Source organism: Micropterus dolomieu, linkage group LG01 (genome assembly GCF_021292245.1).
Source record: "Micropterus dolomieu isolate WLL.071019.BEF.003 ecotype Adirondacks linkage group LG01, ASM2129224v1, whole genome shotgun sequence".
In the NCBI taxonomy this organism is placed as follows: domain Eukaryota; kingdom Metazoa; phylum Chordata; class Actinopteri; order Centrarchiformes; family Centrarchidae; genus Micropterus; species Micropterus dolomieu.
Window position 1 is genome coordinate 2,455,328 of NC_060150.1, and position 16,676 is coordinate 2,472,003.

General features: G+C 41.9%; 1 protein-coding gene and 1 long non-coding RNA gene across 32 annotated transcripts in view; one reads left to right on the forward strand and one right to left on the reverse strand.

Moving 5' to 3' along the window:
* Positions 1 to 16,676, forward strand: part of LOC123971095 (CLIP-associating protein 1-B-like) — a 103,441-nt gene that overhangs the window by 22,531 nt on the left and 64,234 nt on the right. For 21 of the 31 annotated variants that reach the window (XR_006825127.1, XR_006825129.1, XR_006825130.1 and 18 more), the window contains 17 exons: positions 41 to 181; positions 908 to 984; positions 1,097 to 1,189; positions 1,281 to 1,426; positions 1,696 to 1,831; positions 2,457 to 2,527; positions 3,095 to 3,154; positions 4,372 to 4,449; positions 4,557 to 4,724; positions 6,576 to 6,622; positions 7,361 to 7,561; positions 11,204 to 11,299; positions 11,815 to 12,006; positions 12,989 to 13,093; positions 14,663 to 14,719; positions 15,638 to 15,735; positions 16,154 to 16,177. Coding sequence is in view for 21 of the 31 variants with exons in the window: in XM_046049693.1 (XP_045905649.1) it covers positions 41 to 181; positions 908 to 984; positions 1,097 to 1,189; positions 1,281 to 1,426; positions 1,696 to 1,831; positions 2,457 to 2,527; positions 3,095 to 3,154; positions 4,372 to 4,449; positions 4,557 to 4,724; positions 6,576 to 6,622; positions 7,361 to 7,561; positions 11,204 to 11,299; positions 11,815 to 12,006; positions 12,989 to 13,093; positions 14,663 to 14,719; positions 15,638 to 15,735; positions 16,154 to 16,177 (1,790 nt within the window). In the remaining 10 variants the exon portion in view is untranslated. The remainder of the gene's footprint in view (positions 1 to 40; positions 182 to 907; positions 985 to 1,096; positions 1,190 to 1,280; positions 1,427 to 1,695; positions 1,832 to 2,456; positions 2,528 to 3,094; positions 3,155 to 4,371; positions 4,450 to 4,556; positions 4,725 to 6,575; positions 6,623 to 7,360; positions 7,562 to 11,203; positions 11,300 to 11,814; positions 12,007 to 12,988; positions 13,094 to 14,662; positions 14,720 to 15,637; positions 15,736 to 16,153; positions 16,178 to 16,676) is intronic. The other 10 variants (XM_046049728.1, XM_046049795.1, XM_046049844.1 and 7 more) reach the window with 5 other exon arrangements.
* LOC123972482 lies at positions 3,771 to 9,801 on the reverse strand. The gene is made up of 3 exons (XR_006825421.1): positions 9,634 to 9,801; positions 7,322 to 7,557; positions 3,771 to 4,743 (listed from the first exon to the last, which is right to left on the reverse strand). It is a non-coding gene; the product is annotated as an uncharacterized LOC123972482 (long non-coding RNA).

The following is a 16,676-nucleotide window of genomic DNA, read 5'->3' on the forward strand; positions in this document are numbered from 1 at the left end:
CAAACCCCCCGGTTTCTCTTTTCTGCTCTTCCTCCTTCAGACAAAACCTTTGAGGACGATGACTCGGTGGACGGCGGCCGCTCCACGTCCTCGTCCAAAGGAGCCTCACTGTCCGGGAGGAAGCCAGTGAGCATGGGTTCATTTCGACGCCCCGCCTCCGGCTCCAGCGCCAAGTCTGCAGGTCAGAGCCGACCTCGCTGTATGACGCGTCGCTAACTAATCTGCACGTCCAAATATCATGTCAGCTAAATGCATAAATGTAATATGTTTGTATTTACTGTTGCTGTGCAAAGTTTTGATCAGTCATAGCGCTTCATCAATCGCAGGGCTGGTGGTGACATCAAACCCTGACAAGCCCAACTAACTAAAGTTCTGCAATCACAAAATAATTTATTCGAAGACAACATCTCGTTACGTGTTTGCCATGTGAATTATTTACCTCCCTGGTTTATTCAGCTGGGTTTTATTTATTTGCACAAGATAAAATCTGCACAGAAAAACAACACTGGATATAGGAAATCGATCAGGCTTATTGAAAACTGACCTCTTTCAGTGACTCTGAATTCATTTGAAAATACATTTTGAAAAGATCTGGACTATTTTATCTTGTATGTAAAAGTTCACATTTTGGAATAAAAAAACATTAAGTTATAATTAGTAAAAGCTTCTGATGGGATGTGACTGAGCGGGTCTACAAGTTCCATCCAAGTGTCCTCGAGCAGGCTGGGTAGCTGGCTGCCACTGAGGTGTGGAGTGTACTGTAAAGCATTTTGGATAAAATCAACTCACTGGTCATATCTAATCTTGTAAATCCATTCCCGTCCTTCACGTAGGTTTTCGAGAAGCAGCTTTTCCAACAGATTAAATTTTGTCTGGCTTTTTATCGTCCCCCTGCTGTTGTCTGTAGGGAGGGACGGCTCGAGTGCTGGAGCGGTGGATGAGGAGGACTTCATCCAGGCCTTTGAGGATGTTCCCTCGGTGCAGGTATGGAGTCTTGTTTAGTCCAGATTTTTAAGATTGTTTCCATACAGCGCAAGAAGAATTACTCGGCTTTCTCCTACCCATCCTGCCTTATTCCTTTCCTGCCCTCCACCAGATCTTCTCTAACAGGGAGGTGGAGGAGGCCATGACGAAGGTTCGAGACGTGCTGTCAGACGATAAGAGGGACTGGGAGCTCAGAGTGGCAGCTGTAAGACCTCTCTATCATCTCAGTTTTAGCATCAGTTAGATGAAAATGTCTTTGTTGATCGCTGTTTCTTCTCGTCTTCGTGTTTCTCCAGCTGAAGAAGGTGCGTTCGCTGCTCCTGGCCGGCGCGGCAGAGTTTGATGGGTTTCTGCAGCAGCTGCGGCTCATGGAGGCGGCGTTCAAACTGTCCGCCAAGGACCTCCGCTCTCAGGTGGTGAGAGAGGCCTGCATCACCCTGGGGTAAGTCTATGTTGAGGTGGAGGTTTACCATCAAATCTGCTGCAACACAATAAGAGAATAAATCATGTAATGGTAATATGTACTTGTTTATAGTATATATATTTAAAAACTCATTTCAATCCCTTTTTTGTACTTTATGTTCTTGTCTTGCATGATAAGCATTAAAATGAAGCTGTTTGTTTGCTTGTTGTTGTTCAGTGTAACACAGTGTGCTAATTGCTCATGTAGTCCAGCTAACCTGAGCGTCTGCCCTGCTCTCCCGTCACCAGCCACCTGTCGTTGGTGCTCGGCAGTCGGTTCGACCACGGGGCAGAGGCCATCATGCCGACCCTCCTCAGCCTGGTCCCCAACACTGCCAAAGTCATGGCCACCTCCGGCATGGCCGCCATCCGCCTCATCCTCAAAGTAGGTGGCAGCTTTACTCAGAAGATGTCTGTGTTTGTTGGGATGTTGTGAGAGTATAAAGACTCCTCACTGTGTGTAGAGTGTAGTTATGATGATCATTGACTGTGACATATAAGCAAGTAAGGAACCAGCCTTTTGTCCTCCTTGTCTTGATTTAACTGTACTCCCAGAACTGAATATGTGCACGAGGCAGCATTATAATGATGTTCGCTTAACGTTTACAGATTTTAGTTCACCTCCTGGCTGCCATCAAAGGTTAAATGGTCGCGAAATGGGATAAATACCAGGCAATAACAGATGGGGATAAGAAGATAAGCACATATATAGAGCCTTTGTTGAAAACCCTTTCCCTGCCTGTTAGTAGGAGAGATGTGAGTGGGGAAATAGAGTGCTTAACAGTTTTAATGTGACGCCAAATATGATTTGGTCCCACAAATCATATTTTATGTCCACAAAAAAAAGAAAAGAAAAAAAGACTCAGTTGATGTCAGACTGAATAAATCACCATTTCATTTTTAACGGAGAGGAAGAAAAGGCAACACACTGCACAGTGAGAGAGTTTCAGTGAAGAAAAAAAGAGTTTGTTCACACCAGGTTTTCATAGCAGTTTTGTTGCGTTTTGCAGCACACGCACTACCCACGTCTCATCCCCATCATCACCAGCAGCTGTACCTCCAAATCTGTAGCTGTCAGAAGGTGAGACGCAGATATTTATTTTATTATTACTTTGACTTTTTATTGTTATTTATTTTCTTATTTTTGATTTGTTGTATCAACAACATTTCTGTTGTTGTATATTAATGTATTGAATATTTTTCATATTTTTTTACATTCTGTATATTATCTTATTAAATACATTATTTCATTTAGTTTTACTTACTATTTATGTTTTTGTATTTTATATTTACTTTAAGTCGGTTATTTAAATTTAATTAATTTATTTCTAATTGTAATTGTATTCATCAATGTATCTTATTGTTTTTATTTATATACTTTAGTTTAATTTCTATACGTATTTTATTTTCTGTTGGGATTATTCGATTTTGACGTTTTGAGTTTCAGGTGGTTCAAATTGCAGTTTGCTTTTGTGTTGCTGTTTTCTCATTGTTGTCATTATTATCCTTTCTTTCTTCAATGTCTCTACAGAGGTTTAGAAAGTCAGGGAGAAGTTTTGAAATTGAATTAAATGTGGAACAGCCTGGATGAAGTGTTCCTCTGTGCTCGGATCACAGCTCATTGTTGTCTTTGTCTTCTTGTTTGCAGGCGCTGTTATGAGTTTGTGGACCTGCTGCTGCAGGAGTGGCAGGCGAGCTCTCTGGAGAGGTGAGCAAAGAAGCTGCTATTAACATTTGTGACTGAAAATATTATGGTCTGATATTCATCAAGTTAACAGACTTTAACTTTAAAGTTATCACAAAAAACAAACGTCTGAATCTTTGTTTCCGGGTCAGTAACAAGCTGGAAGATGCAGATATTTTCACAATAAGCATGAAGTAAAAAGGTGCCAGTGGCTTGTGGATTACTTAAAGTACAACACGCTAGTTTTGCCTGGGAATACGACACCGGCCGGGTCAAGGTCTGTCTCTACTGTTTCCATGGTGATGCCAGGGTGCTCTCTGTCTGCCTCCAAAAGCCTCGTTGTGTTTCCGCCTGGCTGCTTCCTGCCGCCGCCAGGGAGAAACCCGAGCTGACCCTCCCGTACCAGGGGAGCTCTCTGGTTCTCATCGATCAGTCAATCAGTGTGTGAGATACTGATTCTAAATACCACCCAAGTACAAATCACACACTCAAATAAAAGACGGAGTGCATCATCAGCCAAAGAAGAATAAAGAATAAGAAGCGCTGTGACAGAAATACAAGTTGCTTGTGTAGGGTCGTTTATATTTGTCAAAATAAGATATTGTAAAAATATAAATAGTCTTTTTATTTTGAAACTGATATTCGTGTATCAAAACATCTGAAATGAGCCGTAATAAAAACGATGAGCTTTAAAATCCACAATATCAGCTCGTTAAGTTCCCCAAACTGCAGAAACAGAGCGACACGGGCATCCCAAAATATTGACTGATGGAGCTGTAAAAGCCCAAAGTGATAGTTGAGCTAATGGAGACAGCAGAGCAGATGGCTCCTCTGACTCATACATGAGTTCAAAGGTTGGTACCAGAGTTTATCCTGTGTTCACATCATTGGAGGCTAGAGAAAGATTCACAAGTTAAACACTTTCACATCATTGGACATCTTAAGACAGTCGCGTGAGTGCAGATTTAGTGGTTTGAGTATATAATATAACACTTTATCCACTAAATGTGGGTTTAATTACCTTGAAAGACAGATTCTAGCTGACGTGAGGCGTCCGAGTTGGAAGGGAAAAGAGGATTTCCCCACCGGAATCAAGTAAAGCATCACATTACGTGACGACATTAATAATTCACCGAGCTGCTCTGCATTACAGACCTCTGGTTTTTATGTGTATTCCTCTCTGTCACGTCAAACAAACCACTGCTAAATCAACATTTTTCTTCTTTTTCCCCTTCTCGTAGACATGGAACAGTTTTAACTGAGATGATAAAGAAAGGGATCCACGATGCAGACGCCGAGGCTCGCTCTGTGGCCAGAACGTAAGTCACGCCCATCCATACGGCATCCTACGGAGCCAGTACGTTATGTACCTCATATCATGTAGGAGCCTATATAAACACAAATGGCCTCTGACTTCTTCTGTCAGGTGTTACTGGAGTTTCCACGGTCACTTCCGTCGGGAGGCGGAGCAGCTGTTCCAGGGCCTGGAGTCGTCCTATCAGAAAGCTCTGCAGGCTCACCTGAGGAGCGGAGACAGCCAGATGTCGCTGCCCGCCTCGGATCGCTCCTCCTCGTCCTCCCAGGAGAGCCTCAGGTGAGACGCGTCTTCCTCTCTGATTGACACAATTATTGATTAACTGGGAAATCCGTCAGTCATCAGGGGCCCTGCATTAGTACGTATCCACCATATATATCTTCATCCTAAAATCCTCTTATGTGTAGAAATAATTGTGACACCGGATTGATTATGTCTTCTGCTCTAGTACTGATTATAGATCTATCGCTGGCGTCATGGACTGTGGCTGAATAGAAATGACACCACTTAAATGGGCACTGCACCGATGCTGCTTCGATTTTTACCATTTTTTGATCTGCCCCGCAACTTTATGGAAGTGCACTATGAAATTGCTGATGTCCTCCTTTAAAATGTATGACTGAAAGAACAGAACAGGCATGAGGCAGCAGTAAAATCAATGATAACACACAAATATAGGATCTATAAATGGTTTGTGAAAGGCTGCATGTACAACAAGTCTCCAATGATGTAAAAACAGTAATATCACAGTATTGCTTTTTCCACAGGCGGCTCTTCATTTTACTGTCAAATCAACTGAACAATCACTAAAATATTGAAGTAGTTTTTGCCTGTTATTCGTCCGGTTTGTAAATCAATAGCATCACTTTTATTAAAAGGAGCTTTATGCTAAATTCACTTCCACTAAATGTTTCACTAGAGAGCACCAGCATCTCAGACTGCGGCCGCCAGAGTCTATTGAGAAAAACTGTAATTTAAGTACCTCGCAGATCATTGTAGAACACACTTCATTCAAACTGGACAGACAGAACACAAAACCCACCGTAACTGTCTTTGTTAGTCTCTCCACTGTTCCCACATCACCAACTCTTTCTTGGTTAGAAATCAACCCTGGCTCTACGCCTCAGCCCGCAGTCGCAAAACGGGCGCCAATGGCTGCTGGGAACAAATGCGCTAGTCAAAGTATGTCCACCGAAGTGCTTGTTTAGGCCACTGACAGGCTCAGACTGCTATTACAAGTGTCTGACAACATTACGGAAAGGATCCCTACAGAGAGAGACCTTTTTTAAATAGTAAGATCCATTTTTGTTTAACCAATCCTTCACCATCAGACTCCATTGAAAAAAAACAACAATACTTTTTTTACCTTGCGGGTCATCGTTAAACACAAAACAGAATAAAACTCACCAAAACCCTCTTGGTTAGTCTTTCCACGCTTCCAACAAACACCAACTCTGGTTTGGTTGAAATAAATCCTCAACTCATCACGTTAGATGAGGAAACAAACAGCCGTTATATCGCTCTCCTCACCGGCGAACAGAGAGACGAACACGCGTGTGCCGCCGAACCGGCGGTATAAACAAAGAACGGAGAGGCTGGGATAACAAAACGCCTTCGCTCCACTGTATCTTTACATAGCAACTACTGTTTGCTGCTATATTAATGTTGAGGCTGTCATATACAGAGCCTATAAGCCACCACCGATCATAAAATAAGATTACATCACCTCCTGGTTTCCTTTTCCACTCCCTCTCATCTCTCTGTGTCACTTCTTGTCAACCGTGTAAATATATTCTCTCTGTCTGAGCTCAGCATTGATCTTTGTGAGATATTGATCTTTGTGCCATTGATGTCTCGCTAAAAAGCTCCTGTATTGATGTTTGATGTCACGTTATTCTACAGCAGCGTGAGGGAGGTGAGCTAATGGGCGGATTGATCGTGTCTGAATCAGTGACAAATCTTTAAAAAGACATAAGTGACACACAGATGATGTATTTTAAATATTTCGACACAAACTTTTCTATTTTTATTTGGTAGAGATAATGCTGCCTCCCATATCTACAAAAGTAATATTGTTTGTTTTTCTATACTTGTTTTAATGGTGGGTATCTCTCTTTTTTTTCTCCGCAGTCGACAACAGTCTGTAAAAAACACCTTTGGAAGCAGCACAACAAGATGTAAGGACACGTCATGCTACACCTAACGTACAAATGTTGTGAGGAAGTAAAATCCCAGACTGTTTATAAAACTATAAGACAACGCTGGGAAATTATCACAGCAACAGTCATTTTAGTCATGTCAGTCCAAACACAGCGTTAGTATCAAGACCCTGTAGAATATTATTCAAAATGCATGAAAACCCGAAAACACTAGTCCTGATCCACGACTGACATCTCACTGAAGCCGGGCATTTCAGTCTTTTGAAAATGCCAATGCCAATTCTTAGTGACTTTTATGGTGGAAAAAAAATTCCACTCAGGTTGGTCTCCAATTAAAATCAGTTCAAAACGTGTAAAATGAATGATGCTGTAAGAAGAAATCTGCATTCTCTTTTATATATCTTCCATCCTCGAGTGGCAGCACCTGTCTCTGTTGGAATAAAGAATGATTTCTGTAGCTTACCTACACTCACACTTGTTTGATCCGCTAAAAAGATTACAAACCACCCGGGGAGTGTGGATTTTCAAGAGCTCTTCCCAGAACAACGTTTATGAAACTCTGAACGACTGAAATGTGCTGTTTTTGAGGGATTTATTAAGGGACAATAACATTTATTTCTACCTTGCTAAATATTCAAAAGGGAAATGTGATGCTTTGTTAAGTGCAGTTCATGACAGGAAGAAACTGAGACATTAAGCTGCCGTAGTGTTGGATACCCATCACATGTCGATCCTCTCTGCTGAAACCTCCTGCAGCCAAAGCTGCCCACACCAGGACGCCCGCTGCAGCTTCCTCCCCAGGTTCCCTCCAGCGCTCTCGTAGCGATGTAGACGTCAACGCGGCGGCCACGGCCACCGCCCGCACCAGGATGCCCGCCGTGCCCTCTGCCATGTTGTCACCGGTTTCGTCCTTCAGCTCAGCCTCGGCCCTTCCCCCTGGATCCTACGCTTCACTGGGTAAGGAAGACCACTTTGCTTTTTAAACATCGATGTGTCACAGTCGGGTAAACCTTCCTAACCTTACCAAGAACCAAACTACAGATCCAACGACAGTAGCGTCAGAACCTTTTGTTGAGATGTTTGTTTGGAGGAACATTTAGCTTTAAGGTACAAGTATGCATAAAAACATGGACAGAAACTGCAGTCCAATACAAACAGTCTTGTTTTGCTGGATGACAAATTCAAAAGATTTAGTCTTTTGTTCACAGAAGGTTTAAATATTTTTAAAGCTTTTAGCTCAGTATTAACTGAACTTGTAGATCAAAAGTTGTGCTCATCTCAGAGAATATTGTTCACTGCGTTTACTTTCTTCATAAAAACTAAATGCAGATTTTACATTAGACAACAGAGCCCAGTCACTGATGGATTACTGCATTCTGTAAAACTCTGAAAGCTTGAGAACAATTTGCTCTAAAGAACAGCTCATTGTTCTGCGCGTTTTCGAACAAGATCCAGATGCACAGCACCTGAGTTTGTTGAATTCACTCCAAGCTGCGCAGACAGCAGATCTCATGACTGAGATCAGAAGCTCGCAGCCTTAAATTCATGTCATTTTTATCGCATCATTTACGTCTTGGACACATAATGCAATCACTCAATTCTTTGCACCCTTTCTACAACACTGTAGACGCACTTCTTTCTCCATTACAGGCTATTTTGGTAGATGCTGTTTATGGATTTCCATCAAGTTATAAAATATTCTGAGACATGTTAATTTAATCAGAAGACAACCTCACTGCCCAAATCAAATCTGCTGTATCTCAACTGTTCCCCCACCCGCTCACCTCTTTGATATGCACATCTAAAGCTTAACCTCTTGACCCCTGTTGTGTCTCTCCTGGGCACGCCCACCTGTCAGACGGCTCGTCGTCTGTTAATGCAGACGGTAAGCTGTGTGCGTGTGTGTGTTTCTATATGTGGACAGGGGAATGATGCTCCTCCATGTCTCCTCGGTGTGTGTTTTACCCCCCATCAGTACTGTAATGGTGATCATCTGTGATGGATCTGTCAGTGCATGGACTGTCTGCGCATGGTGCACTGTAACCTTTCTCCCACACTTGGAAAAACAAATTATATATTAATGTTGGTTGGAAATGTAGAGACAAGAGTACAAGTGAGTGAATCGACGGATAAGGTCACAAAAGTCTGGAGAAACCCGAAGGACAAAACAGATGGAGTTGTTGAATCCACAAGTTTCCTTAAATGATGTTCCTCACCATAAAAACAGGAGCGTCTACTTCCACCTAACATGCCTGCAACCTTGAGAATAAATCGAGGATGTTCCTGTTTGACTGTCCTGTGTTTCCCTGGCCTGAAGGGAACAAGTTCGCCCATAGCTACGGGACTGGACTCTCTGGCCAGCCCTTGTCTTGGTGAAAGATGGTCAAAGCATCAAATAAAATGCTTCATGCTTGCAGGATTGTCTTGGCGTGGCACAACTCAACATTTCCACCGTTTAATTCTGCTGTATTTATAATTATCTCTGGTCCCACCAAAAATCCAACTACATTGGCAGCTGCAGAGATACACATGGAGGAAACAAGAACTGTTATTCGGTGCCAGTGACGGTGAATACAACTAGTTCAGAGGAGCTAACGCTGAACCACAAATCTAATCTAAAATGTTGACTCCTTGTGTTAGGGCTGGGTGATATGGGCAAAAATGTTATCACAGTAAAAAATGTGATATAATTCGATATCGATAATTATAGCGAAAAATGTCAAAAAGTTTAAAGGCAGATTTCAAACTTTTCTTTATGAAGAACATGACAAACATTTGAGGTCAATCACTACACATATCTGAGGCAGAACATTCAAAACAATTAAGATAAAATCTTTTTCAACAAATATGCATGAATAAAATTAAGTTAAATCTGTTTTCAGTCCCTTTTCCTCAACAAAATAAAAATCTCAGTTGAAAAAATTAAGTGCTAATTTCTTAGTGATTCACTTGAAGTAGATCAGACATTTATTGAACATTTGTTATGTTGTTATTGAAGAGAATTAAATTGTGATAATTATCATTATTACCTTGCATTGACCATTCATCCAGATTTACTGCCCTGGCCTGTCCCAGGTGTCCTGCATCAGTGGCTAATAACGAATCAGTCCCATCACCCCAAAGTGTGAAGTCAGCGCTGAGATTCGTTATTTAGTTTGATACTGTGATACCCACAAGCCTCAGTCGCCATTGCTACGAAGAAGAAGCACTTTATTTTGAACTTTGTTTGTCTCTTTCTGGTTGTTTTGTACCAAAATGCACTTTGGGAGTTGTAGTCTTTATGTCCACAGGCTTATTTAGACCTTTTACTTTGTATTAAAGATCCAGAACTTTGTGTTATCATAGTTCTTTAGTATTCACAGATTGAACCTGTTGGTGTTGACTGTACAGTTGGACACTGGTGCATGTGGTGTTTTTCTCTCTGCATCTGGATGTCTTGTGTTGTGTTTATATATTAGTCAAACTGCACCTTATATGTCCATCTAGTCTTTGTCTGTACATTTGTTTATTGAATTATTATCTCTGAGTCTTGTCATTTAGATATGCACTGTGTTACTTGTTTTCAATGTGCAATAAACAAGATAAGTTGTGCGTATGATTGTAACGGACGACGGGGATGCAAACTATCACCAGAATCCATTACAATCATAGAATGAACAGAACTGGAGGGTGTTTAGATCTCGCTTAGATCATGGCCACTTCAAATTAGCAAATTAAACATATGAGCCATTTACTCGTGTTACTACTTTTAAACTTTCTTCATAAAATATAGTTCCTGCAGCTAAACAGGAACATATCCAGCCTACATTAAGAAGAGCAAATAGAGCTGCATTCTGCTCTCTCGCCAAATACTGTTGAGTTTTGGTCACATTTCCGGTCCTGTTTATTTTCCCCTGCAGCCACCGCATCTAAAGTTAATTCAAAACTCCTCTCCTCTTTCCTGGAAACGTGAATTGTTTTTACCACATTCATGCGAATATTAAACACGTGAAATGCAATTTGTGTGATTCTGACCGAGCAGCTGTAGATGTCTTGATCCAAGCTGAAAGTCTTCGATCAGATGTGGACGTCACAGGTGTTTATTCGTACCTGCCAACCAGGCAGAGCCTAGAATTCTCAGAGGCCGTGGTTTAAGTGTTTATAGTGTGATTTTACAGTCCCCCTCTCCCTGAATGGAAACAGCTCACCTTTATGTTTCACTGTGGCTTCTTTGGCCGCAGATAGTGGATTTTCAAGAAAAACTTCATCTTGGAAGTCTTCCTCTGTTTCCAGATGTTTTCTAGAGGAAGAGAAAAAGAAGTGCTATAGACAGCACACTTTAGAAAATGGTGAAGAACTGAGGGCAGTTCTTGTTTTAATGAATCTTTTTGTGAAACACTAGTTTTAGGATTAAGCGCCTTGTGTCCTTCCTCTTGTCTTTCACCTCTCACTATTCCCTGTTTCATCTTTTATGCCACGTTTCGCATGACAGAAATGTATCAACTTCAGAACCAACAGCAGTCCCCACATTCAGTATGTTTTAGCTTTGATGCGAGTTTAAAGATTCCTCTCCGTCTCACTCTCCGTCTTTTTTGATTTGTCTGTCCTCTGCCTCTCCAGGTCGAGTACGAACCAGGAGGACGAGTTCAGGAAACAGTCCGTCTGTGACCGACAGCCGGGGAAGGAGCCGAGGGAAAGTCGTCTCACAGTCTCAACGTGAGTAGATTCTGCTTCACATGTTTGCGGCACCAGACAAATTATAACTTTAACCCTGATAGTGTTAGCGCCACACTAATCTCTCAATATCCTGATAGTGTTAGCGCCACACTAATCTCTCAGGAAATATCGTTCCATTTTGTAGATCATTTGATTCTCATTAACAAGTTGACAAACTCAAGTCTCCAGATTTTAAATCATTCAGAAAAATCAGTTGCATGTAAGGTAAATATATACATGCTTTTTTATTTACTAAAACAAGCCAAAGTTTTCAAATATTATGACACAAGCAGCCAGAAAATAACATAACACACTAAATAAAGTATAAAATATAAAAATGTTTTAGTTAACAAGTAAACAAGAGGACACGTTTGACCATATTTGATGTCAGCTTTCTCTCCTACTTCTCTGAAATGTGTTATTTTTAATTAATATTTTACACACTACTTTATTTACTGTTAGTCTAATTTTAGAAAACTTAGTAACTTAGTCAAATACTTTCTTCTGCGTTTCAGCCAGCAGTAGGTCCGGTTCTCCCGGCAGACTGCTGAGCTCCACCTACGGCCGGATACCGAGGCCGACCATGGGCACAGCTGCCGCCGCCGCCGCCGCCAACAGCGCCTCCAGCCTGACGGACAAGAGCCGGCCCCGAGGTCACCGCAGCCACGGCTGCAGCCGAGAGACCAGCCCCTCCAGATCAGGCACAGGTAAGGAGGGTGTTCAACCACAGAGCCAAATTAATTTCATAATATAATAAAACATTCGAACCAATGTCAGTGTCTTAAAATGTTGATTCTTTGGAGCTTTGTTGAAGTTGAAGCAGGTAAGCGCTGAAGGAAGTTGAAATGTTACTGAAAGAAGTTGTGACGTCAGTTGAAGTGTAACTGCTAAAAGGTGTTGAAGTAAAGATACGGACGTTTTCTCATCTTGTTGTTTCGTTGTTACATTATAATTAGTGTCTGTGACAAAAACTGAAGCGACTGAAAGCCGATATTACTATTCAATATCTTAAACATAATGTTTTTTTCTAGGCCCTAAAACAGTATTCAGACTGTAATTGTACACTAAACTGTCAGGGTTATTGTTCCGTATACAGTATTCAGGAGCTGGGGTAGCTACTGGAACATCTTAAATTAAATTAACACAGAATCACTCTAGAAAATCCAGTTTGTTGTTGTAAAAAGTGTGTTTCCTGCATCGGTCTGAGCAGAGTCTTTGCAGATTATAAAGATTTTATAAAAACTGGACAAAAATACCCCAACTGGAGTCAGGAGACTGAGGTCTGACAAAACAACGAGATTTTATAAAAGGAAGTTACATCTAGGCAGAAGCATTATTGCGAGTAGCATCTGATGAAGAGCCGGTGAAATAAGAGTTGCTGGTTGATCATATACCTCAGAAGTGAGCTGAAAGATGGATTGTTGTTTGTTTTGAGGTCGACTTGCCCAGATCTGCTTTCACAGCCCACAAGACGGCAATAATCCTGGCTCCTGTTCCTTTTCCTCTCACTAATACTGTACCCGCAGCCTCCCTGAGTCCTGCTCTCTCTTCTCTCCTGCCTGACTAACCATCTCTGCAGAGCTTCAGGTGTGTCAGTGTCTGGCTGGAACTGCTACAAGCTAAACTCTCCCCCTGCGCTGCTGTCTGTCTCTCTGTCTGTCTGTCTGTCTCTCTGCCGCGCTCCCCTAGCCCGGAGCCGAATCCCCCGGCCCAGCATGAGTCAGGGCTGCAGCCGCGAAACCAGTCGCGAGAGCAGCCGCGACACCAGCCCCACCAGGGGTTTCTCCCCCCTGGGTGAGTATGGTACTGAAGACTCCCCCCCCAAAAACCCCTCTATTTGCACACCAGAGCTCACGCAGGGGAGTAAAAAACAACATCTGGAAACTTCAGAAAATTTAAAGCAACATTATGTCAGATTTTTTTTTAATGCAATTTGGTAAAGAAGGACAGCTGTACACGTGCATTTGTTATGATAACATTACTTGGGATAAAAAACTAGCAAGTCGCCAACTGTGCTAACAGCCAAACATCAAGCAAGTGTGACAGCACAACAGAAAGAAATCCAGCTCGGCGTCTGTCTTTTATATCATGAAACTTTACCCAACGTCACGCAGCCTCTTGCTTGGTCTCTCTCTTTTCTTCTTCTTAGCTTCCCCCTTAACGTCCTCTTCGGTCTCTTGCCTCTGTCGTTATGTTGTCCGCTCTTCCCCAGCAGCAGCATAATGTTGCTTGAAAGCTTGTGGCGAGCTAGGAGCACTTACGGTAACCTTACCGAGGTCTAAGTGTGTCACCATCGCCTTGAGATATTTAGGTAGCGGCTTAACCTGCCTCTACCTCCGGCTGGTTCAGACAACTCTGCAAACACAGGAAAACATCATGCGAGTGCAACAACACAAGACACAGCAAGCAGCTATTAAGTTATTACTGTCTAGCACAGCAGAAAGAAGGCCAGCTCTGCGTCTGTTCAACTCTTTTAGCTCACGCTGATAGAGTAAAAATCAGTTGATATTTTCTCTTGTCCGGTCTCTTGCTTTTTTTCTCTTCCTGGCTTCCTCCAAAGTCTTCTTCAGTCTCTTCACCGTCTCTGCCATGAAATCCATACCAAGAATGCAGAGCTAGCGTCTTGCTGAAAAGTCTCGTTGGTGCCGTGAAACATAACACCTTTGTCATGATGAATGTCCTGCCCGGGATTTCAGGGTTACATAGAGCAGTAGCTGGTAAAGCGAGCCTGGACAGGAAATGACAGAGACGCCATTCACCCTATTACAAGTCAGTGTACCATCAAAATGATTTTGAAACTGTTACTTTAAGACACAAATACTACATAATGTTGCTTTAAGGTTCTGTAAAGTTTGGGAAGTGCAAAGAATGACTCAAAACACATAAGAAAGATGACTAGTGAAGAGTAGAGCTAGTTTCTGTTTTACAGCTTCAAACATCTTTAGGAGCCAAACCACCTTCACTTCTCTTCTGACCCTGCACATCTGTCTGCCCAGATCAGTGTTTTCCCTGCCTTATTCTTTGCATGCTCTGTATTTAGATTCTCGTGTGCTCGTTTGAACTAACTAGGCTTGGGTCGGTTTGCGGTTTTGTCGTGGTGGTCCTGTTTGCTAAATTAATGACGGGCTCTCATCATGTTTCACTCGGGAGTTAAGTGCGACACCTGGTGGTAAAAGTCAGTATAACCAGCCCAGTCCAGCGTTTGGCTCAAGTTAAAATCAAACCGGCCCAACCCTAGTACTAATCTTCTGACTAGGTTTGTGCAAAATGTAAAGAGCTTAAACTGTCTATCGTCATAATGGTAATAAGGCAGTCTTGGTGTTTTCTCCTGCTCTCCTCTAACTCCTCTACGTCCTCCTCCAGTGACTCGTCATCACTCCCGCTCGACCAGCGCCCTGTCCTCTGCAGAGTGCTACTCAGGTGACCAGTGAGATTTACTCAGTCCGCCAGAGAATTAACTAAGTTTTCTGTTTGCCTATCACAAACGGTCCTGTAGGCTTTCCCAGAGGATTTACCTCATCCTGTTTTGTGCTAACGGAGTTATCCTGCTTAGTAAAGCCGCTCACTGCATGGACGAAGTCGACCTCTCCTAAACATACACTGTTAGAAATCCTACATGTTGCTGTGATGGTTTTATGATTCCTACTTTTAGATTCAGTGATTATGAATTGTGAAGATTCAGGTCTTTTTAAACATTTATTTTGCAGCTTCATGATCATTTTTGTGCTTTGCGATTGATTTGTGTTAATTGTGTATTCACTTGACCTCTTTTCTGTACTTTCATGGTATGTTTTGCATTTTGTATTTATTTTATTGTATTTATTATTCTGGCTGCTCTCTGTTTAGATTTGTTGCATTCTCATTACCAAAAAATGGTTGCAGCTTTTTGTTCTACTTGCTTTGGGTTGGGCTGATATAGAAATTATGTTGCTGCTAAACAAAACTGCGAAGTTGTCCATATATAAAGGATTTTTAATAATGGATGCTATCAATTGGAAATCAATTTTATAAAGCTGTAAATGCTCAGTGAAAGACTTTTGTGAACAAAGCCCAACCTAAATCGTGAAGTTAGAAAATCCATTGACCTGGTTCTGCTCCAAGACAGTCCTGAAAATGATTTTCTCAATCTGACATTGTCTGTGTGAGACATTTAGAGACGTCAACATACGGGAGATACTTCTATCTGAAAGCGAAGAGTGAATTGTGGTCCTCATTATTATTTTATTTCCATTTTAAGTACCTGCGACCAAACTGCACATTTACGTCCGCACAGAGGAATTTTATCTCCCATTCAGCATCAACGCTCCTCTGATGTTTGTTCGACCTTTTCTTTTTCAGACCGGCTGTCCCATCAGGCTCGGATCTCGGCCTCCGTCAACGCCATGAAAATCCTCAACACCGGCACGGATGTCGAGGCTGCTGTTGCTGACGCTCTGGTAAGAACAGAAGTGGAAAACGTATGCAAATAAAGCTGCCTTTTTTATACGGTTTTAAACATCTTTATATGTTTTTTAGTTTGTGATCACGCTGCTAACATTTTACAAGACGTACTTCTCACATCTTTTTAAAGACATTTCCATGTGAAAAACTTGGATTACATAGAAAGAGGATTTTATAAAACACCTCTTCAAAAACCTGAATGGCTCTCGAGCTTATTTCTGTTCTGTGCAGAATGTGTTTACAATGTGTGAAAATTTAAGGCGTAAAGTTGCAATAAAAGACACTCAAACACATAAAATATAGAAAAACACCAGACGTGTCCTTTAATATGAAATAATGATGTTGATGTTCAAGCTCGTATGTCCTGCAGTAATTTCTTCTGTCCTCTCTCTTCCTGGACTTTGTATCTTTCAGCTGTTAGGAGACTCGAGGAGTAAGGTACAAATGAATCCCATCTTGCACAGAGTTGACCCGTCCTCTGTCACTGCATGCCGAGCATGAGCATTAAACATTTTACATTTTACATTCAGAACATGGAAGAGTGAGCAGGTTGGGAGGCTTTGCTCAAGGAAACTCAGACAGGAGATGTTTCCAACTTTTGATTTTCCTTTTACAGGGTAGTCTGTCCAATCAGCAGCTGATAGAGTTTTTGTTACATTATCCAGCGAGGCCCAGGCTGTGACTGTGCACAGATTATTTATCAGTCCAGCTGTTAGTTCATCGAGGCAGCATGTTGTCATCTGCAGTCAAAGGGGAAGAGTCCAGAGTTCAGTTCTTCCTACCAGCATGAAATAACCTCATCCATCTCACACCATCAGAAACCTGCATGACTCTGTAGCTGCATGGTCGTCTCTCATCACTAGACCTTCATTTTACTTCTGAAGTTTTATAAAACTCTGTCCTGCCTGTGAACCCCTGTGTCTTTCCTTCCACCCAG